This window comes from Aotus nancymaae, unplaced genomic scaffold (assembly GCF_030222135.1).
Source record: "Aotus nancymaae isolate 86718 unplaced genomic scaffold, 86718_ANA_hifiasm-v0.15.2.pri h1tg000048l, whole genome shotgun sequence".
NCBI classification, from domain to species: Eukaryota; Metazoa; Chordata; class Mammalia; order Primates; family Aotidae; genus Aotus; species Aotus nancymaae.
This window is the reverse complement of record NW_026988462.1, coordinates 6,466,795-6,490,497: the sequence shown is the minus strand read 5'-3', so window position 1 is coordinate 6,490,497 and position 23,703 is coordinate 6,466,795. Positions and strand designations below refer to the sequence as shown.

The window sequence follows — 23,703 nt, the reverse complement described above, 5'->3', positions numbered from 1 at the left end:
TCACATATTGTAGAAGTACCTATTATTAAAAATCCTTTCTAAGTTTTACTGTTCTGGATCTAAGCTTATTTCATAGAAATAAATAATTAAATACTACACTTGATTTCATTTTGGAATATTAATGAGATTAAAATAAGCTTTAAATTTTCCTTTGACTCATTAAGCTGGAGAGTCAAAGTGCTAAGAATATATACTTTTTCTTCAAAATATATTGAAATGGATACAAAGAATTTTGCGTCAGGGGGAATCTAACTTAGAGTAAAAGGACCTATCGGGAGAAATTTGAAGCAATTGTAATGCAGAATTTGGCTATTATACATAAACATATGTCTATATTCATCATGTAGCTTTACTTGTCAAAAAATATCTTAAAATTTGTACAGTCAGAGAAAGTATCAATAACATAAAATTTCACAGCCCCCCTTTTAGAACTGTGGCCTTAACATTTTGTAGGGAAATAAAGCTTTGGTTAACCTTGGCTCTGGTAGACCTCATTAAAATAACAGCCTGTCAGTTTCAAGTTTAAAATAACAGGGTTGTCAGTTTTATATGCGGTGGCACGATCTACAATTTTGTTCTCCGGGATAAGACTGGGAAGGTGGTGAAAGGCGGGCAAAGATTGGACAACACTGCCATCTGGTGGTCATAGTGAAAGTGGCCTCTAAATGCCTACAGCTGAGGCTGGACCACCTCGAAGGAAAAGAGGGTGATGACAGGCTGCTGTAAGCAAGCCATTGTATCAACTTTTTGATAGCCTTTTGTCTTTAACGTGTAGGTACATGCCCAGAGCCTAGATGCAATGTATAATCTCAAGTTACAGTAAATTAATAATAAACTCTGCTCTTTGGTAGCCTTTAATCCCTGCATATTCATGACTTGATACAATTAATTTTCAAGAGAATGAAATCCTGTGAAAAGAATTAGATTCAACAAAAACTTTCTTTATTTTAAGTCTGGAATACATGTGCAGGACGTGCAGATTTGTTATTAGGTATACATGTGCCATGGTGGTTTGCTGTACCTATTAGCCCATTATCTAGGTTTTAAGCCCCACATGCATTAGGTATTTGTCCTAATGTTCTCCTTCCCCTTGCCCCCAACCCCTCGACAGGCCCTGATGTGATGTTCTCATCTGTCCATGTGTTCTCATTAGATTCAACAAAAACTTTTAAAAATATTTTCCTTTATTAAAACAACCACATATCTGGTATCTTATTACATGAGTGCCTTGGGAGAAATTCATCAAACTGATGATATATAATTTGTGTGCTTTTCTAGATGATTATTAAACTTCCATAAAAATAAATAAATGCAAGCCAAAAAAATCTGTCCATAGGCAAAATTGTGATGAATGTCACAAAGCTGAATGGAGCGTGTTCCCATTTATACAAACTGAAGCAATTCTAGACATAGGCTGGTTTCAAACAGACTTCTACTGTAACCTAACTTTGATTCAGGTCTTTCCTGCTGTAGTTTGGACAATTGACTGGCAGTACGGAGTAGGGGCAGGAGAGTGAGGTCAGAGAAAAAGGATAAAAATGAGTTCTGTCGATTTGAAATGCAACCTACTCAAAAAGTTCAGAAGATACTGGACACTCTAATGTTAAGCTAATAGCCTGCCTTTAGCTCATTCAAGCAGCAACCCCTAGCCTCAGAACCATGCTCAACCTCTCTCAGTAGCAACTGGCCCCCTCTCCTGACGTGCTTAGGAAGGACCTTAGACCATGCTCTCAATACGGTAGCTGCCAGCCACACGTGGCTATTGACTATGAGGGATGTGCTGTAGACAGAACTGAGATGTGCTCAAAGTGAAAAACCCACACCAGACTTTGAGACCTGTGCCATCTAACGTGGCAGGCACCAGCCACGTGTGACTATCCAGCACTGGAGACATCCAGTGGCATGAATTGAGATGGACTGTAAGTATAAAATACAAGCTAGGCTTAAAGACTTAGTACCAAAAAAAGAATTTAAAATATACAATATCTCATTTAAATGTTTCGTGTTCACTATATATTGAAACAAAATTTTGGATATGTTGTGTTAAAACACAATATTGAAATTGCTTCAACCTACTTGTTTTTAAATGTGGCAACTAGAAAATTTCAAATTACACACATAGCTCATTTGTGGCTCACATTATATTTCTATTAGATATTGCTACCTTTAGACTCTCATTGCTTCTTTGAACAAGATGGCCATTTTGCCATTTTACAAGTTGTTTTCTCCTCCACTGGAGCTAAAGTGACACCTCTGCAGCTTGCAGGAGACTAAGAGGACCCGTTTGGGTTATTGGATGCTTATGATGTAAAGGTGAAAGTCAAGCAAAATTATGTCACTTGGGTCTAATCATAAGAGGAGTAAATGGCACTCCCTGGTTGGTGCCCCATGGGGTAAATTGGATCTTTAAGGTAACCAGATGGCTCTCAGGAACAGGTAATTTGCCTCACAGGGGTAAGAACTTGATTTGCAAGACATAATGCAGCTCAGTCCCCGATGCCATATGTCCCCATGGTGACATCTGTACTCAATAAGTACTTCTAGTTCCAAGTGCCCTAGCAATGTATGAACTAAAGTTCCCACTTTCTACTTTATTATAAAATATTGATTATACTTCTCACACCCTTAAACATGTGAGCCATTTTTAATGCTCATTTATGTGTATGTATCTTTCCTCCACTGGGTGGTTAATTGAAGACAGGACCATGTTCTTTAAATCACTGTTTACCCAGGACCTTAAAAAGTCCCAGTACATTGTAGATACAAAATAAATGTGTGTGCCTGCATGTGTGGGGGTGGGGGTGTGTAGTTGGAGTGACTATTTATAAACATACCCTAAGGAACCGATTATCTATAAAATGGGGAAGCTTATAAGGAAGATGCCCCTCCCTATGGCAATACATTTATTTTGCAAGGAAGGGCATGTAGAATTTATATTTCATTTACAATTTCACTTGAAGACCCAGAATTTGAACTTGCCCTTCTGCCACTCTGCCGATTGCTCATTCGCTATCTATTGAGTACAACCAAAACCAGGCATTGTGCTAGGAGATGGAGCACCACATCTGCTAGGACCTGGTGATCACGAAGGACAGAGGCCCTTCCCCTATGCCACTTGCCGGCTGGGAGGGAAGACCCACGACCACGAGGAATGGGCAAATCTTTATGGTAGGTAAAACCAAAGGGGCCAGGTGCGGTGGTTCACGCCTGTAATCCCGGAAGCACTTAAGGAGGTCAAGGCGGGCGGATCACCTGAGGATGGGAGTTTGAGACCAGCCTGACCAACATGGAGAAACCCCATCTCTAAAAATACAAAATTAGCCAGGCATGCTGGTGCATGCCTGCAATCCCAGCTACTTGGGAGGCTGAGGCAGGAGACTGGCTTGGAACCCAGGAGGCAGAGGTTGCAGTGAGCCGAAATCAAGCCATTGCACTCCAGCCTGGGCAACAAGAGCGAAACTCCATCTCAAAAAAAAAAAAGGATCTCTGTGAGCACATATTCTGGGGGGGTCCTAAGTGACTCTAGGTGTGAAGGGAGAAGCCCTAGAAAGAAAGGCAGTCATACTGAAACCCATAGAAAGACTTTCAACTAAATCATACTCTTCTCTCTCTAACGTTTGAGTAAGAGTTCACAGACAGCCTTGGGTGCTGTGGTTTACGTTCATAGAGATATTTATTAGTATTTCCTCCTGCTGTTCCTAGAATGCCCTTAGGCCAAAATCTTTGGTAATTGAACTCAAACCAGTTCCAAGTTAAACCCAGGAAGGAAAAAGGCAGATCATTGCACTATATCATAAATATAACACAAGAAATGTAAAAGTAGCATTTATTATGCACCACACAATGCAAGTCTACGTAGTTAAGTATAAATCAAATCACACATGCCCAGAAGACATTTATATGCTTTTGGTCGCCTATTCCATAAAAGATTTATGGCCACCCATCTCTACCCTAAATGGCTTTAGAATTTAGATAAATCTGATTTCCACCTACCACTTGCTGCATATTTCCCTATGCTGCATCTAAATTACTTTTCCAATGTGTGTACATCTTTGTGGGTACTCTCGCTGTTGGACGGAATCATGTTTGCAATATCTTACTTAAGATAAGTAAGATATCATGCTCAATGACACCACTCTTGGGTGAGCAAAAGGTGTTTCTTGTTTCCTGGTTACTTCCAAATGTCTGTAGGCTTCAGAGAAAGAGACCAGAATACACATCTATTTCTCAGCTTCACTGTGGAAGAATAAAACCCCCAAACCATTGGAATTAAATAATGGATTCTCAAATATTCAGGGATGCCTAAACTTGAAGTGAAATGCTTTGCTATGCCTCCTCCCCGTTTTTTAATTAGCAGACTTACTTGTCCTGGATTTCATTCCCTGAAGATGAAATTTCAATATTTTCCAAGTAACTTCAGGTAGCTGTGAGCTTAACTGAATCACTGTGTTATGCCAATCACAGGTAGAAATAGAGATGAAAATTCTGTATGGGTTTCCTAAGTATCATCAAAGACCTTATGAAAGGGCTGTATGTGTGAAGTAAGAGTTGGCAACAAATCTGAAGTTTTCAGCAAAACTAAGTGTTCAGAACATTAAACTTTTTTTTGCATTGTCAAAATTGTGGTTATTACGTATTGGAGTGCTCTCTGGCAGTTTTCCAAATCAGTGCTAATTTCCAGGTTAGTCCTATGCAAAGGGGTCAATCCTATGCCACTAGTGTGATCCTGTTAGCTATATCAGAAAATTGAGGAAATGTGGAGGAAATCTGCCTTTCAAACCACAACGAACTTCCAAAAGGTTTCATTCCATAATGATGATAGAATAGATGATGGTAGGAGCAGAGATCAGGTTTAAAATAAAATGTCCAAAATGCTTCAATATGCCTTCTGTAACTGCTAGAAATACTGAATTCATTCTCTTCTTTTCAAAGCACACCTGAGATCTTCCGATCCAGCTTTATGAAAACTGCATATCTAATGACCCAATTTAGAATCAGCACTTGTCGCAATTCATGCTCTAAATCATGGCAAGTTCCTTGGGGATACCTGCCTTTATACAGCAAAAATAATGCCTGAAAAATGATAGGGGCCAAAGTTAGCCACCAAGGAGGACAGAGCTGTTTTCCAAAGCAGAGAGTGAGAGAGCACATGGGACAGACCTATGGTCAGAAATGAATCAAAAGGAGCATTTACCAGGGGACAGGCAGAGAAAAATAGAATCCATTCTCAGAATTTGAAACCAGTTAGAGCTTGCAAAGGAACAAAGCCAGGCACGAAAGAAAAGTTGAGGGCTCAGTCTCAATGCCAAGTGAGGAGGAAAAATAAGAATGTGTTTATACTGTGTGCTCAAGCCCTGTCCATAAAGACCCAGAACTGCCTAGCAAGGGGAGATGAGTTGGCTTAGGTCAAGTAGCAAATCCCACGTCCTCTTTCATTGATATCTGTCATTAGAAACATTTAAATACAGTCTAGATGAGTCTGTCAAGAATGCTCTAGAAGCGTTGGGCTGACTGTGAAAGCTCTGCTAAGCCTCTAAATTCCACGATTCAACAACAAAACTACTCCTTGAAATCATTGCTATTTCTCAGTCTTGAAAAGTAAATAGTGCCACATTTTAGGTACCTTGGTGCAAAGTAATACTTTGATTCCCGAAGAACAAATGACTTCTTGTGCTTTTCTTTTCACTGTTGAATTCAATAGCTATTAGTTCAATGTCAGACTGTGTCATCTCTCAAGGACGTGTGGGATGCCTACTGCACTTACATGCCTAAAATGTAATACCATAGTGAATGAGGCACAATCATGACATTAGCTACAAATACAAAGATTTGAAAGTTTGTTGTTGTTTTCTTAAAATCTGCTGCAAAAATCCAACCTGAACAGCAGTAGGAAGATATGTCTGGTGTCTCCCACATTTATCCCAATTTAAGGACCAGCATTTTGCCTGAAAAGGATCACATCTGTCTTTTCAGGGTCATGCATGCCCTTAATGTGGTGTGATCATCTCGCCAAGAAACTCCAAGCCTAAAACCAGAAAGGATTACTCACACTGAATTTTTAACCCGTTCCCAATTCCCCATGAAACACAACAAAACTAAGCATTGTGTTTTCAAACTTTCAAAGATTCACTTCCTACTTTTTAAAATTTTTATTTATTTCCTTCTTAATCTTTCCTACAAAACATGTTTGTCACCTTAGGAGTAATGTTTAAAGTACCGGCCGGGCACAGTGGCTCATGCCTGTAATCTTAGCACTTTGGGAGGCCTAAGCGGGTGGATCACAAGGTCAAGAGATTGAGACCATCCTGATCAATATGGTGAAACCCTGTCTCTACTAAAAATACAAAAATTAGCTGGGCGTGGTGGCACATGCCTGTAGTCCTAGCTACTTAGGAGGCTGAGTCAGGAGAATCACTTAAACGTGGGAGGTGGAGGTTGCAGTGAGCCGAGATTGCACCACTGCACTCCAGCCTAGAAAGAGTGCCAGACTCCATCTCAAAAAAAAAAAAAGTAACATACCACCAGCGAAAATATATGTCATGTGGAAACAGACTAGAAGTTATAATTGGACTCCCTGGGAACATGTGATAGATACAAGAATGTTAGAGTGGTTTTTGGTTGAATAGAGTCTTGAGGACTCCATAAAGTGCTGGGTGTGGTCAAAGTCAACTTTAGGTTCACTGACAAACTGCCTTCAACAGAACCCTGCGATCATCCCCAAGACTTAGTTAGAAGTTTCCTAAAAGAAAAGATGTTATTAGTACAAGCAGTTTCTCCACGAAGCACTACAAAACCTACCCAAACATTACGTTAAAGAAGGCCCGATCTGAGACGTGAAAAATGACACCAAAGAGTTTCACAAACTCAGAATAAATGGAAAACTGATGTTCTAGTGAAGACAATGCTAAAAGCCATTATCAGAAGATATGGATTATTTCCTCTAAGAATCTGAGGGAGGGAGATTGTGTTTATAGATATTTGGCCATGTCAGAAAAAAAATAGGATTCTGAGACTCAGGAACTTGAAATACTCTCCTCCAGAGTGCATGTGTTTCCTAGGGAGCGAGAGACGCTGTGAACAGGCACATCCACAGACCTTGTTTGATTACTGAAGGAGTATGCGTGACTTGAATTCTGATGCGGGCTCACACAGTGAATCAAATGACATGGTGCTGTCAGAAAAGACCATTCTTCTCTAGAGTAAAGCTGGATGAGGTCATTGTCTCCAAAACTGGATTATAGTAAACTCTTAGGTTGCAAAAATTGTTTTGTGTATGGTGAATTTCACTTAACTTGACCAAGTAAAATGGTCTTGTCCATGAGCAAAAACCAGCCTACCTTCATTTCTTTAAACAGATTGTTTTCCAAAGCTAACAAATGACCTCCAGCCTATAAAATATTCACATTGGTTTTTTTCCTTCGATATTTATTATTTAGTGTGTAGCCCTTTAAATATTTATCATATTTTTCTAAAGATACGGTACATATTGTTGACATCCGGTTACATTATGTTTTCTTAGTGATGAAATAGGCACTCTGGACTCTTTCTGAAGTCAGGAACAAATAGGGTGTTGGTCCAAGTGCACACAACAGTAGCCAGTGAGGTGGATTTGGGTCCAGGGACGATTGAGGGAAGAGAGCAGGTGGGGCCTTCTCACCGTGGCTGCTCAGGTAAGATCCAGTGGAAATAAAGGGTCCAGGGTAGATGGACTTGGGGCCTCCCGTGGGTGGATAGACAGCCAGGGGCAATGTCTCTTGAAGAAGAAAGTCAAATATGTCTCATCAGAGCATTCACATGGGATACAAAAGCAATAATGGAGTTCACAAAAACACAACAACTCAGAGTTCAACAGGTCACCTGCTTAGAAAAGTAAAGGGAAGGTGGTGGGTGGAATGTGTTTATGAAGATTGCAAAGACCATTTCAGATGGGATTGGTTCCATTTTTAGTTAAATTCTCATGCCTTTTCCTTAAGCCAAGGCTGTTTTTGAGGTCCCCAGGTGTCTGTCTTACCTGTGTAAATTACAACTGGAATGACATTTAAGACAACAGCAGACTGGAATCCTAATCAGAGAACTGGGGGATCATCTGAGATCTCTCTCTTGCTCTGGGGGTGATCAGGTCAAGGAAAATGAGGTTGGTTCCCCCCTGCAAAATGCCTGAATGGATTTGCCCATGCCGCCTTTACTCTCTAAAGTAACATTTGGAAAGCAGTGCTGGCAGGTAATCAATCATTTTTGAAATCTTACTTCCCTTAGCAGATCATCAGCAATGCTGTTCGTGTATTTATTCATTTGACAAATATTTATTAAGCACCGGTACACACAAAGCTCTGTTTACTGAGTCTGGCTGCGGAGCAGTTATTCCCTGGGGGGATAACAGCCAAGGAAGTACAGCTGTTCTTTAGCAAATGAGTAGCTGAAGATCAGAGTGGTGGCTAAAAGCCATGGCTTTTACATGGACAAAATCATCCCGTTCTTGGAGGTGAAAACTTGGGAGGATGTGATACATTATTTTGGTTTTTGATCCCTGGATGGAAATTATTAATGATTCTGCTTCTAATCTTTCCCATGACAAGAGTTCGGCAGCCACAAAAGAACAAATAGCAGCAAAGCCTTATTTGCTTGAGAAGGAATATGATGGTGTTCCCACAAAGGGAATTTCCAGACAAATGAGTATCAGTGCTCCCATAGCCCTTTGCTTAGCTGGGACTATAATGTTTGCTCTGTGTCTGTTACCCCCACTGGAAAGTGCTGCAAACCCTTCAAGGATAGCAACTGTGTACAAGTTGTATTTTGCATTCCCAGAGTCTACTATAAAACCTATCTAATAAAAGGCATGTTAGAAGTGTTTAATGAAGAGATACTAGCCACGAAAGCCTTTTTTCTTATGTAACCAATGTTTTGGAACTTTTTCTAAACTGTACTACATTTTCCTGTCTCGTTAAACTGATTTCATTGAATGTTATTGAATTTTTACTTGCTAAGTCACTGATTTAAAATATACTACATGAGAGTTCCTGTGCTATAGACTGGTGATCTGCAAATATTTTTAGTCTTGCACTCTATCAGGAAAAAATTCCAGATGATATACAACCAGAATGCCATAAATTGTAACATAAGCACTACCGAATTAACACATTCTGTACCTCATGAAACTTACATAAAAACAAAAACTTTTGAAAAATGAGAAAAAGATAGACTCTTTTTTATTTCTATTTTGTAATGCCGCAGATGGATCAAAAGTAAGAGGAACATTATGCCTTCCATTGTATTATTTACTTGTGCTGGCTTTGTTTGAAATGAAAGACATCCAAATTTTCTTTTTGAAAGCTATTTAAGCTTCCACTCCATTGAATGAGTTAGTTAAAACTCATTAATCTAACCCATAAATGTTTTAGCCAGTACATATGCTGGATCAATACACCAGCAGCAAGTTAATGGTGGTGGAGGTACCAATATTGACCCTCCCCACTATGAAAGTCTTACTCTGTCCCTAGGATAATTGAGAAATGGCCATCCCTATATGGACTGATTGAAATATCAATCTGTAGATTAAATATTAAATAAAAGCTTAATTCCTTTTGTATTTTTATACTTAAAAACAGAAATGAGAATTCTAATCCTGAATCACATTGAATGTCTTGCACACCCCAGAGATGCACACACACTCCTGCTAGCAGCCCAACACACATACTTCAAAAACCAAGGTTATCAACTATGGCCATAGTAAGCCTAGTGGTTAGGAGTCATGATTCCAGAGTCTGCATTTGAATTTGAATCTCATCTCCACCATTTACTAGATGTGTGGCAAGTTTTTTAGCCTCTCTAAGGCCTGTTTCCCAGCTGTACAAAGGGCATAATGATAATGTTTCAGCACCCTCAGAGTGGTAATGATCAAATGTGCGTGAGTGCTTCAGCTCAATGAAAGCTCACAATTAATCCCCATTTCTTTGACTCACTTACTGCCCTATGCTGAACCCAGGAAGGCTCTTAAAAGCCATGTGCCCTGACAACAAAGTCTTAACTCTTTCTGAACTTTTCATTATTTTTGACGTTTTCAGTACTGAAATGGGAAAAAATAGTAAAATGAACATCCATATAGCCCTCATACAGATTCAATAATGGTTGACTATTTTGCTATTTTCAAGTCAGTAAAAGATGCAGTAACATGTTATTCCTAAGTATCTCAGCATTAATCTCTTAAAAGCAAGGACAATCTCCTATACAACCACATCATGATCACACTTAGGAAAATTAGCAGTAATTCAATAATATCAACTGCTATTTGTTCTACATTCAAAATTATGAAACCTCTTACTTACAGCTGGGTCCCTCAGTCCCTACCTCCAAATCCAGGAGTCAGTTTCCCTCCCTTCCTTCCTTCCTTTGTACGTTCAGTCCTTCCTTCCTTCCTTTTTCTTTCCTTCTCTCTTTTTCTTTCTTTCTTTAGTTATTTCTTTCTTTCTCTTTCTTTGTTTCTTTCTTGCTTGCTTGCTGCTTACTTTCTTGATTTCTTCTTTCAATTGCCCTCTTTTTGAAGCATTAAGGCCAGTAAGTAGTCTTATATAATATCTCATCATTGGATATGTCTGATGATTTATGGTGTTACTTAATTTTCTCCTCTACTGCCAGTATTTCCTGTAAACTATTTTTTAAGTCAGAAACTTGATGGGATTCAGGTAAAATATTTGGAGCAAGATTACTTCTTAGGTAAACTTGTCATATAAGAGTACTTGGGGCTGAATGTGGTGGTTCACGCCTGTAATCCCAGCACTTTGGGAAACCGAGGGGAGTAGATCATGAGATAAGGAGATCGAGACCACCCTGGGCAACGTGGTGAAACCGTGTTTCTACTAAAAACACAAAAATAAGCTAGGCGTGGTGGCACACACTTATAATCCCAGCTACTTGGGAGGCTCAGGCAGAATTGCTTGAACCCAGGAGGGAGAGACTGCAGTGAGCCGAGATCCTGTCATCGCACTCCAGCCTGGAGACAAAGCAAGATTCAAGAGTACTTGGACGGTTCTTTCTGCTCATTGGTTTTGCTAATCTCTTTGTTTTTAGCAATCACTCCACCTTGTCAACTTCCTCCCTCTTTTGCCTAATTTTACAGTGCTGTAGCGGCAGATATGAGAAGGGTGCCCTCTCTTCCTAATAGAGTCAAGTATTCATGGGCCTTTTGACAGGTCTTAAACTGAGAGTGTTTGTCTCTACTGATGTCAGGAGTTGTAATTATCAGAAAACAGAATCAGCTCCAGATAAATCCTAAAAGAGGGCTCATATTTTCCCTGTGAACCCCAACAGTGTATGCTTGGATCAGATTCCTGAGACGTAATAGGAGGTGTTGTTTAACTTCCAGTATCTATCAATAGCATAGATGACAAAAAATAATACTTGAATTGTAACAGTATTACTAATATTACAACATCACTAATACAATATCGGAGCGATGGTAAATACCATTCGCAAGTATTGGTGAGAGTTCATTTGTCCTAGAATAGCTCATTCAGGAATCAGAGAAAGGAAATTGTTATAAATTTTGTATTTTATCCCAAGTCTTTGTTTCCATCCGGTGTGTTATTAATGAATTAAGGCTCACTGTCATTGTCACTAATATATTTGTACTAAGATTGATCGTTAGCATAAAGCTTCATTCACAGTTGTGTGCATTTAAGTTTCCAGGGAAAAACAAAACAAACAAACAAACAAACAAAAACCTCAGGTCCTGGAGCTACAGCAGAGCATTTACATATATTATTCAGAAAAATAAATAAATAAAATAAGAAAAATATTTCTAAATGATGTGCAAATCGAAAGGCCTTCGTGATATGGAAAAATAAACTGCAATCATTCAGTTACGTTTAGAATCCAAGGCATGTTCTTTTCCAGTGGCTAATAGCGTCCATTTTACCGTCCGCCTCACCGTCACCTTCTGCAGGTGAATTGGCCAGTGTTTCCGTGCAGAATGTTAAAACAGCATTTACATTTCTCACTGCTCCTTTGATGTTATCTCCTTCAATTGCACAATGACAACACACAGCCACTGAAATGCCAGAGGGAACATACTCTGATTATAAATGTGCTGAGGTGAACAATGAGAGAAAACCCACATCCCCATCATCGTGATGGGCTCCTCACTTAGCCAAATACAACCCCGCAGCTTCCTCCCACCCCTTTTGGGAGGGTGAACACACATTATTGTGACCCCAGCTAATTCATGTTAACCATACAGCCTATGACCTTGTAATAGAATGGGACTATTCAACCCATTATCTCAACCAATATTTATTGAGCACCTGTTGTGTGCTGAGATCTGTGTAACCAACTCATCCTGGTTTACCTGGGACGTTCCCATTTTAAGGCTGAAAACTCATCATCCTGGAATCCCCTAAGTTGTGACAACTTTGGATGGTTAGTCACTTGACCCATACTGGACACTTGTAGATAAAGATAAATTATAACCCCATTTCTGCCAACAAGAAGCATGTTATCTAAAACAGAATCAGAAAAATAAGCCAATTATTAGAGTTTGGAGTGATCAGTACTTAGAATCATCAAGAGGACACTGTGCAGTGCAGAAAGTTGAACCTAAATCATCTAACTTGGGGACCCAAGACTGCATCCTGAAAGAGACAATGTTTGAGAACAATGTAAAGAATGAATAGAGCAGCATCCGCAGTTAAATTCCGCACACATTGAAAGGGAGACACCTGTGGGACGCCGTGCAATTTTGTTCTTTCTCCGAGTCGCAAAATCTGTGTCTCTGGTTTAGATTCCCATAACCTGGAGGTAGGATTTTAGTACAAAATAAGCAGAAAGAGAATGCTCATTCTTAGTTCGTTTTATTATGGGACAGAATAAACCTGACAGTATTTCAGTCCTGAAGGTGGTGGTCATCTTCTGAACCAGATATAAATATATAATATGTATTTCTTTCTCTGAGGTTTGTTTTGAAAAGAGTGAGAATGAGTGGTCTATGGTGGGGACACCTTTAGTCGAGGCTAGGGACACCAGAGTGGACATTATGCATACCAAATAAAATGTGAGAAATTATTTTTCACATTTTTATTTTGAAAAAAATCCAACTTACTGAAAATTGCATTTTTTGAAAAATTTTATACCCTTCATCTAGATTTGCCAGTTATTAAAAAGTTGCCAATTTACCTTTTCTCTTTTTCTTTATACATCTGTATATTTATTGTTATTCTTGATTATTACTGAGCTGTTATAGAGCAACTTGTGGAAATTTTACCGCTTTCGTTTTAAATCCTCCAGTGTGTATCTCCAAAGAGTACGGCATTCTCCTGCATTACCACAGTATGATTTTATATTCAGGAAATTTAACGCTGACATAATACTATTATCTAATAGAGAGGCAGCATACAAATTTTGCCCACTATTCCAATAGTGTCTTTTATAGGCAACTATCCTTCTGACCTAGCATTCAGTCCGGAGTCCTGTGCTACATTTGGCTATCACATCTCTTATTCTTCATCTGGAAGAACTCTTCAGTTTTTTCTTGTCTTTTATGGTGGACAGTTTGGATGAGTAGAGGGCAGCTGGTTTCTAGAACGCCCCTCAGTTTTGGTTTGTCTGATGTGTCCCCGTGATTAGGTTCGGATTATGAATTTGGGGCTGCCTAAGTGATGTGTCCATCTTGGCGCCTCACATCAGGAGGAGCACGTGACCAATTTGTCCCCTTGCCTTGATCACTTGGTGAAGGTGGCGGCCTGCCAACTTTCCACACTGTAAAATTACCAGTGTTCCTTTTGTAATTAATAAGTAATCTGTGTTATCAGGTGCTTTGAGATTCTGTAAATATCCCATTCCCCATCTTATGTTGACTCAACTTTTTTTTTTTTTGCATTTTTATTAGTTTTCTAAGGCCGTCATAGTGAAGTATCACATACGAGTTGCTTAAAACAACAGACATTTACTGTCTCAGAGTTGGGGGCTGGGAGTCTGAAACTGAGGTGTCAGCAGGGTTGTTTCCTTCTGAGGGCTGGGAGGAAAGGATCCGTTCTAGGCCCCTCTCCTTGGCTTGTAAATGGGCGTCTTCTTCCTGCGTCTCTGTATATTGTCTTCCCTCTGTGCGTGTCTCTGTGCTCATATTTCCCCTTTTTGTACGGACACGTCATATTGAGTGAGGGCCCACCCAAATGACTTCACTTTAACTTCTTTAGCTCTGTAATGACCCCATCTCAAAATAAAGTTACATTCTGAGGTGCCAAGGGTTAGGACTTTAGCATGTTAAAGGGAGAAAAAGAATTCAATTCATAGCAGATGCATTCCAGTCATCTCTGAACTTTCCCAGTGCTCATTATGAAGCCAGATGACATTGAATTCCTCTCCCTACCCTTTCTGCAAGTAAAAAGTCAGTGTTCAGCCTGAAGACACCTCACATGTTGGCACTAAGCTTTTCCTGGCCATCCGCCACAGAGCTGTGAATTTTACACTTGCCCATACTCAGAATGACTTCTCTTTCAGTTCTAGAGATTTTTAAGAGGGTTTGCTTTATTGCTTACCACCCATGTGTGCGCTGTAAGTACCTATCATCTGCTCTAGAGCAGAAGTACCAGCAGCTGAATTAGTGGCAATATTTATTTTTTGCAGAAACAAGTAGTCCATTGGGAAAAGTATTTATCTCATGGTGCGTTTGTTTTGGTACGTTTGTCTGACGTGAAAGCAAATGAATTCTAGAGACTATACTTGGGGTGTTCACATTAGGGACTCTCAGCAGGAGAGGGACCCGAAGCCAGGCGCAATGCTTCATAAGTTTTTAATTCAAAGGATTGAAGGACAGAAAAGATGGAAAACAAAAAGTTATCAGTTACCTGAGAACTCTCAGCTAGAGGAGGGCTGAGGGAGAGGAAAGCAGGCTTTCCCGGGCAGTAAACTCTGCAGTGTGGTGTCTCTTTCTTCAAACCATTAGAGTTCATGCTGGTCACATCACAGGTTCTGTAACCTTCGCCTGCATGCATCCTTGTGTAGAAACGGGAAAAGCCTGAGCAGAACACTCACTTGCTTTCCTTGGTTTCTTGATCAGGTCACAGACATAAAAGAGAAATTGAAGCTCTCTAAAAAGGTCTGGTCGGCATTACCCTACACCATCTGCAAGGATGAGAGCGTGACAGCGGGCACGTCCAATGAAGAGGAATGCTGGAACGGGCACAGCAAAGCCAGGTGAGGGTAACTCGATGTGCACATGGATGGGGGTGCAGCACACCCAGCCTTGGAAGATGCTCCTGGCACAACTCAGCAGACCTGTTTATGCAAAAAGCAACAGAGGGTGCAGGGACAAGTCATCACTTAACAACAGCTGTTGAGAGTGACAGGTTTGATGGGCACCTGGGAGCACTTTCTCTCAAGGTGCCATTAACCATGGAATCCTTGTTCAAAATGCCTTGCCTCTGGATGAGGACAGAGGAACGGTGACAGATGCCAGGTTTCAGATACCCTGTGATCACAAAGAGCTTTTTTATGTTCACTTAATGGCTTTAAGATACTGAAGCTATTTTTATCCATAGCTAAATTTCCAGGGCTCTTTTTTTCAATCACAAGTTAAACAGGAAATGAAAATTCAACTGTTTTTTTTTTTTCACCCTTGTTGGAAAAATAATTGACGTGTTCATTGGCAAGGTAACAGAAAATATCTGAGGGACACTGAGAAAGGGTTCGAATAGGCATCACACCTTGGGAAGTCCCATCAGAACCTGCTGACAAGAGACAGCTGTTTTCATCATTCTGCTCTGCTGACCAATGCTGTGGGGACTTGACATGGAATTTCTGAATTTGTTGATTCAGCTCAGAAATGGGCTTGGCCTGGACTTTCATGGGGTGGAAAGGCTGGATGGGAGGACCTGTTGGGAGTTGGAGGCACTGCCAGAGCACTTAGCAGTGAGGTTGCAGGTGGATAAAGCAGCTGGTAAATTAGACTCAAGGAATCTTTGGGGATTGACCAGTAGGTGGAGAGTCTAAGAGGGGAGTATGTTCTAGGGCTTTATTGAGCAGTTTCAAGCGTATGAAGCAGCTGTGATCAAAAGGAAACAAGAAGGTATGTGGTTAGCCGGGTCAGTGGCTCATGCCTGTAATCCCAGCACTTTGGGAGGCCAAGGTTGAAAGATAGCTTGAGCTCAAGTTTGAAACCAGCCTGAGTAACATTGTGAGACCCTGTCTCTACAAAAATAAATATAAATCTTTGGCTATTAAAATAAAGTATGTGGCTATGAAGTTCAGAAGAAACTGCAGAAGTTAAGCAGGAGGTGTAAGGGAGGTGCACATTAGCTGTTATTTCTTATGCTGCTCAGTTGCATGTTTTTAGCGTCTATTGCTTTTTAATCCATTCTCATACTGCTGTAAAGAACTTCCCTGAGAATGGGTAATTTATAAAGGAAAGAGGCTTGACTGATTCACAGTTACCTATAGCTGGGGAGGCCTCAGGAAACTTACAATCATGGCAGAAGACAAAGGGGAAGCAGGCACCTTCCTCACAAGGCGGCAGGAGAGAGAAGTGCAAGTGAAGTGGCAGAACCCCTTATAAAAGCGTCAGATCTCATGAGAGCTCACTCACTATCATGATAACAGCATGGGGGAAACCACCCCCATGATCCAAGATCCTTTTCTCAACACACAGGGATTATGGGGATTACAATTCAAGACGGGATTTGGGTGGGGACAGAGAGCCAACCGTATCAATTGCTAATGATATTATTAACCATACCGAGAAGAGTTTAGCAAGGTGAAAGCAAGGTACCTACAAAAGAGAGCTGCAACCATTTCAAATTGCTCAAAACATCAATATCAAATCATAGATCATGAGAAGGAAATTAGTCATGATATTAACAACATGCCACTAAAAAATACTTCGCATTTTACCAGTGTCTGGCTTTTTAGCTAGGAGATCTTTAGCCAGAAAATTCATCTATGAATTAACAGCTTCTAGTGTGTATTTTCCCGATGACTATACAGAAAGACACTGTGAAGGATGGCCAGATGGCCTAATGAATAAAATGCTTGCTTTTTTGAGCTTCGCTGTTTCCCATCTGTGTTTACCTTTCAGCCTTGGCTAACATAAAGCTTGGGTTTTGAACTGCTATTCTCATGGATGGTCACACAGGTTGCTGATATTAGTGCATATGCAATTTCTTACAAAAAGAAAATATTTTTTTTAAAAAAAGGCCATGGGTGAGGTTAGAGAAAGAGACTAAACACCACCAAGAATATGAATGGGGATGATAAAAACCACTGAAGTTAGAGCTGAAGGAGATCAGGATGGTTCAAACAAGTTCCTCATTGTGCAGATGAAGAATCCAGACAGGATAAATAAGTAGTCCACTGTTATCCAATTAACAAGGCTGAAAGCTGGGAATCTCCCAAATCCTAGCCCAGTATTTTTTTTTTCATAGCAAATACATAGCAATACATAGCAAAAACCTCTTAAACAAACAACAGCAAAATACTGTCCTCTCCAAGTTAGGAGAACAAATGAGACAGATCCTAAGCTCTATAAAATCTTGAGTGGTTCTATAGCATTCATTCAGTCAGTCCACCAGTCCACCAGCCATATGATTAAGCACTCCCTCTGTCCTAGGCATTGTGCAAGGCCCTGTAGATTAAGTGCTGTAAGATGGCAACAGGAGGCCGAGGCAGGCAGATCACCTGAGGTCAGGAGTTCGAGACCAGCCTAGCCAACATGGTGAAACCCCGTCTCTACTAAAAATACAAAAATTAGCTGGACGTGGTAGTGCATGCCTGTAGTCCCAGCTAATTGGGAAGCTAAGGCAGGAGGATCTCTTGAATCTGGGAGGAAGAGGTTGCAATGACCCAAGATCGTGCCACTGCACTCCAGGGTGGGTGATAGAGTGAGACTCTGTCTCAAAAAAAAAAAAAGAAAAGATGACAATGGGATCACTACATGAAAGGTACAGTGATTGGGGTAAGCACAGTGAATCTGGGAACATCAGTACCCTGCTGTTGGACTCCAGGTTTAGGAAGGGACCACACTGGTAGAGAAACACCTGGATCCATCCTCAGGGACAAGATTTAAATTTTATCCTGAGATCAATGGGAAGACACTGGAAGATTTTATGCAGATGGAGAAATGATCAAGTTTAATGCAATGAAATCACTTGTAGGAATACTCCAGAATTTAACCCAATAAAATATATATTTTATTATGCATAAGTATATTATTAAAAGATGAGACTGTCAACTATTTATGACTCAAATTATGTACCCATTGGACAATTACAATTACCTGGTTTCCTTTAGTTCTTTTTTTTTTAATTCTTCCACTAGCAGGGATTTCTAATATTATAATTTTATATACTAGCACAGTATATAAAAACATCAGAGAAATTTTTCACTTAAAGAAATTTACTAAACTATTTTGTAAGTGTGATAATCCATTATAATGCAGATAATAACTTATTTTTTCCCATTTTTGAATTATGAGTTTTAAAACGACAGGCCTTTTTAATTGTTAAGGAATGATTTTTCAAAAAAATGAAAGAGAAAGAAAAGTTACTCTTATCACCTATGTGAAATGAAAGAACTAAAAACTTTATTTGTAGAAAATCTGGCTAGGTGCATTGACACACCTGTAATCCCAACACTTTGGGAAGCTGAGGCAGGAGGCTCACTTGAGCTCAAGAGTTTAAGACTAGCCTGGGCAATATAGTGAGATCCTGTCTCTACAAAAAATAATAAAGTAGCTGGGCATGGTGGCAGGTGCCTGTAGTCTTAACTACTTAGGAGGCTGAGGCAGGAGGATCACCTGAGCCCAGGAGTTTGAGGCTGCAGTAAGCTATTATTGTGCCACTGCACTCCAGCCTGAGCAACAGAGTGAGATTCTATCTCTAAAAACATAAAAATAAAAAAATAAGAAATAATTTTTTTAAAAAAAATCCATCAACTGTTAATAGATATGAAGCTGAGAGGTGTATTAGAATTGATGGGGATTGTCATTCCTGAAGTTTATAAACTCAAGCCTGTGTGATGAGGTCTCCAATAAACCAGACATTTCTTCCTCTCTTTCTGTTTTATCCATCAGACTCCTTCAGCAACACTTTTTTGTTTGTACGTGCTCCTGCAGCCTTTTGTCCTAAGTGTTTGATCAGGCTTGTCTCCCATCACCCTTATTTTTCTTGATTACTTTCTGAATCTTGCTCCATAGCTTTCTATTATACTTCCTTGATTCAGAAACATACGTATTTCAAATTTTACCATTTCTGATATCAAAATGACTCTTACAGTAGATATGTCCATTTACTCCAATGATTATCTTACTTTTTAAAAAGCTATTATTAAGTTAATGCCACCAGTTGAAATTGATGATGACTTCAAATAGAACAGGATACACAGAGATGCGGCTGCCATGGCAATCTGCAAGGTGCAATCTGCAGTGTTGAGACCATGGTTAAGGGTGTGTAAGCAGTGGCTCCTCTATGGTTTGAACCCACTTACATCCCCCTGCTCCCCCTACTTGCTCCACCCTCACCCATCTCTGACAGATCTCACTCTGCCTCTGTAGCTAAACAGGTCTGGAAGCAGGAGGTGGGGTAAAAGGAGACTCTGCCCTTCGATGGGAGGAAATTGCAAGTGTGCCCAATCACAGTGACCCTATCAGCATTTAAATCTTCATTCTGAAAACAAGAATGGGTTAAACAAAGTGGTTAAGGGAATGTCTTCCCTGCTTCCTCTTCCCTTGCCAACCTCCTGGGACAATGTGAAGATCAATGAGATAATCTCAATAAAATAGTTTGTAATCCTAAAACAGTGCTTCTCAAACTTTAGGGTGCAGGCTAAACTCTTGGAGATCTTGTTAAAATGCAGATTCTGATTCAGTAAGTGCTATGGATTGAATGTTTATGTCCCCCAAAAATTCATAGTTGAAATCCTCACCCCTTGTGTGATGATGTTTGGAGGTGAGGCCTTTGGGAGATAATTAGGTCTTGAGGGTGGAGCCCTCATTAATGGGATTAGTACCCTTGTAAGAGGAGACATGAGAGAGTTTCTCTCTCTCTCTCTCTCTCTCTCTCTCTCTCTCTCTCTCTGCCATGTGAGAACACAACAAGATGGCGGCCATCAGCAATTCAGGAAGAGAGCCCTCATCAGACACAGGATATGCCAGCACCTTGGTCTCGAACACCATAGTCCCAAGAATTGCAAGAAATAAATGTGCATTGTTTAAACTGCCTAGTGTGTGAGATTTTGTTATGGAAGCCCAAGCTAAGACAGTAAGTCTAGCATAGAACCTGAGTGAGATTCCACATTTCTAAAAAGCTTTTAGGTGATCCAGTTATTGCTGGTCCAGGGACCACGTTTGGAGTAGCAAGTCTCAAAGGCAGGCTTGCCAGATCTAGCGCATAAAGATAACAGACAACCAACATAACACATTTAACACTAAAAAAAAGGATTCATTGTTTACCTGCAGTTCACATTTAATTGGCAACCATGTGTTTTATCTGGTGTTTTACATGTAAGATATTAACTTTTTCAGTCTACACACAAGCCTCGGAGCATGTTGTAATTTTTGAGGTTCTTTTCTTCACTGATATCCTTGATGTTTCCTTTAATGGGGCTTTTCTTATATTAAAAATAACAATAGCAATATGAGCTAAGAGTTCACATGGTTCAATTGTAACATCACCCACTAATGATAGCCAGGTTATAGGCAAGGTTGAAGTCTTCTCAATAATGAATTGCATAGGTTTCAAAAGTGCATCAGGAGAGAATTTTAAGTTAGAAAAATAGCGCAGCATTCACAATACAGGATATCATCCACACAAACCTCTGGCCTTTAATAGTGTCATTTTGATGAGTAGCAAGGATGAATACTTTGCATCCTTAGTCAGCATTTGATTCAATTAGTGTCTTAGCTCAAAAAATACCATAGATACGATAGCCTAAACAACAGAAATTTATTTCTCATAGTTCTAGAGGCTGGGAAGTCCAAGATCAGGGTGTCAGCAGTTTGGGTTCTCTTCCTGGCTTATAGACAATGGCCACCTTACTGTATCCTTAGAGATAGAGTCCTGGTTCATTTCTTTTATAAAGGAACCAGTACAAGAAATCATCTACCCTCATGATCTCATTCAACCCCAATTACTTCCCAAAGGCCCTACCTCCTATGGGGGCTTCTCCACCATAAAACTGGCGAAACAGCTTTCCAGTGTTGCTCCTTGTAAGGCAGTGTTGAGCTGTCACTGTGTCCTTTCTTTAAAATGCCTTCTGGGAGGAGGCTGTCGAGGAGCTGGCTGAAGGACACCGTACCATCACACTGGAGATTAGGGCTTCAACGTGAATTTTGGTGGCACATGGACATTGTGCTCAGAATCACATCCTACTTCTCCAAAGAGCTAAAAGAGGATTTTTTTAAGAGTTCATGGCAGTGTCTGTCACTTGAGAAAGGCAGCCTTCTTGTCTCAGTGACCAGCAGGAAAGTGAGTTCGCAAGTGTACTTCTGCTCCTTCCATTTTTCACTTACCTAAGCAACTTCTCAGGGGTAAGTGGGAGAAGACACAGCAACATGCTGACTCAACTCAGACAAATAGGAACTGAAAGGAAGTGAGTAAGTTACAGAGGAAAATCGATAATAATCTAGAAGGCCAAAGGGAAAAAACATAAAGACTCATGGTACAGGCTACAAATCTAGGCCTCCCAAAGTTCCTGGGGTGAACTGAGAGACCCTAGGAGGACATTTACAGTCATCAGTCATCCCTGAGAAGGGCGTTCTGAGCAGTTCGTGGCCAGAATGAGCTGTCTGTACAGAAGCTAGAAAAGAATGATTAGATAGGAGGCAGGAAAGCATAGACTCGGAAGGAAATAAAATTTTTATATGGTTAGCATATACAGGTTAGAACTTTGTCAGGCAGCAGCAAAAGAAAAAATAAAGCCCTAATGGTGTTCAAATAGGCCCTTACTTTTTGCTCATGTAGAGGCAGATTCTTACTTGTTTAGAACACAGCCGTATTAAACTGCATCATCTCTAACTTCTTGTAGCGTTGTTTTCTCTTCATGCAGCCCCTTTTCCAAACTCAGAGGGATTAAAAAGAAAAGGAGAATATGGCAGACAATGAGACAGCGCAGGAAAAATGGAACCCAGTCTGAGACCCGAGTCTCACCGGCACACAGGTTATCTGATAGGACATAAATTATTTCAGTCTTCAGAGGTCTTGAGTCAGTCATTTCCAGATTCCTCCCTCTCCCCAATAAAACTGGTGAAACAGCTTTCCAGTGTTGCTCCTTGTAAGGCAGTGTTGAGCTGTCACTGTGTCCTTTCTTTAAAATGCCTTCTGGGAGGAGGCTATCAGGGAGTTGACTGAGGGACAAAATTAATTGGACCCGTTGGAAACATGGCTTTTGCAGGGAGCCTCTGCTGTTTTTCAAGGCACCTGATCCTGACAGAAATATTGTGTCCCCAAGGAAATCCTTCCCAAAGCCAGAAGGTAAACACAGTAAATTGTAAGAAATAGGAAAAATAGAAAAATCTAGAAAATAGATCAGTTAGTCTCACCACAGAGTGTAGATTGACTAACCAAAGAAAATAGCAACTCATGACTGGGTAAGTCTGAACAGATGGAAGGAGATGGAATGATGCATGATGATGGCAAATCTGTCAAGATAGTGACTTGGCAGTCTGGAGGACAATACTGTTTTACCCTAATTGTGGGGTGTGCCCCAAAGCATTCCAGCTGTATTTTAAAGAACTGTAAAATATCCAATATATAAAAAGCCAAACACCTTGGAAAGGGGGTGTATTCATCCATTTTCATACTGATATAAAGAAATAGCTGAGACTGGGTAATTTATAAGGAAAAGAGGTTTAATTGGCTCACAGTTCCACAGGCTGTCTAGGAAGCATGGCTGGGGAGGCCTCAGGAAACTTACAACCATGGTGGAAGGTGAGGGGAAGCAGGCATGCCTTACATGTCTGGAGCAGGAGGAAGAGACAGAAGGGGGAGGTGCCACACACTTTTAAACAACCAGCTCTAGTGAGAACTCTATCATGAGAACAGCACCAAAGCAGAAATCCACACCCATGATCCAATCACCTCCCACCATGACCCACCTCCAACACTAGAGACTAAAATTTGACATGAGATTTGAACACAAATCTAAACCATATCAGTGGGAATTCTGTCTTAGTAAGGACCTGGCGACTGTCAAGCCAGGCATTCTAAAATGCCCACTCCCCTTCTTCAGGCACAGTTGAAGAGAGAGGACCCCATAAAGTCTTCCTGACTGTCCCGGCAGGCAGGAAGTTGTGTGAACCTCTGTGGGGGAAAACAAAAAAATTTAGGCAGAGCTGGCTGCAAATAGAAAGAAGGGAACATGTTGCTTGTTCACAGCCCAGCATCTTTTAAAACTGGCTCATGGGTCTCTTTTTTCCTATCTGCTCTGTAGTTTACTAACTCCGGGTCTACTAATAATGGGCTTGGGGAGTTCCTGCCAATGAATTAAGAGGCCAAGTCGAAGAACTTCACTCCTGCTTACTGCAGCAATCAATGAGCTATGTGTTCTCCAAAAGCTTCCCCAAACCATTTCCTGCCTCACATTCTCCAACTGGAAAAGAGCCACAGCAAATTCTTCTTCTGAACATGAATGCAGGCTTTAAAACTTCAGATTCTGCTGCTGTCAGCCACTCCTAAGAATTCAGTTTGGCAATATGGGGAGCCATGTTAACAGCTTAATTTTTCTAAG

At 40.4% G+C, this 23,703-nt stretch overlaps 1 protein-coding gene across 2 annotated transcripts in view; it reads left to right on the top strand.

Annotated features, from left to right (window-relative positions):
- GPC6 (glypican 6) overlaps positions 1-23,703 on the top strand; it is a 1,165,513-nt gene that overhangs the window by 1,125,791 nt on the left and 16,019 nt on the right. For both annotated transcript variants that reach the window (XM_064362238.1, XM_064362237.1), the window contains exon 7: positions 15,047-15,183. In XM_064362238.1, the coding sequence (XP_064218308.1) occupies positions 15,047-15,183 (137 nt within the window). The remainder of the gene's footprint in view (positions 1-15,046; positions 15,184-23,703) is intronic.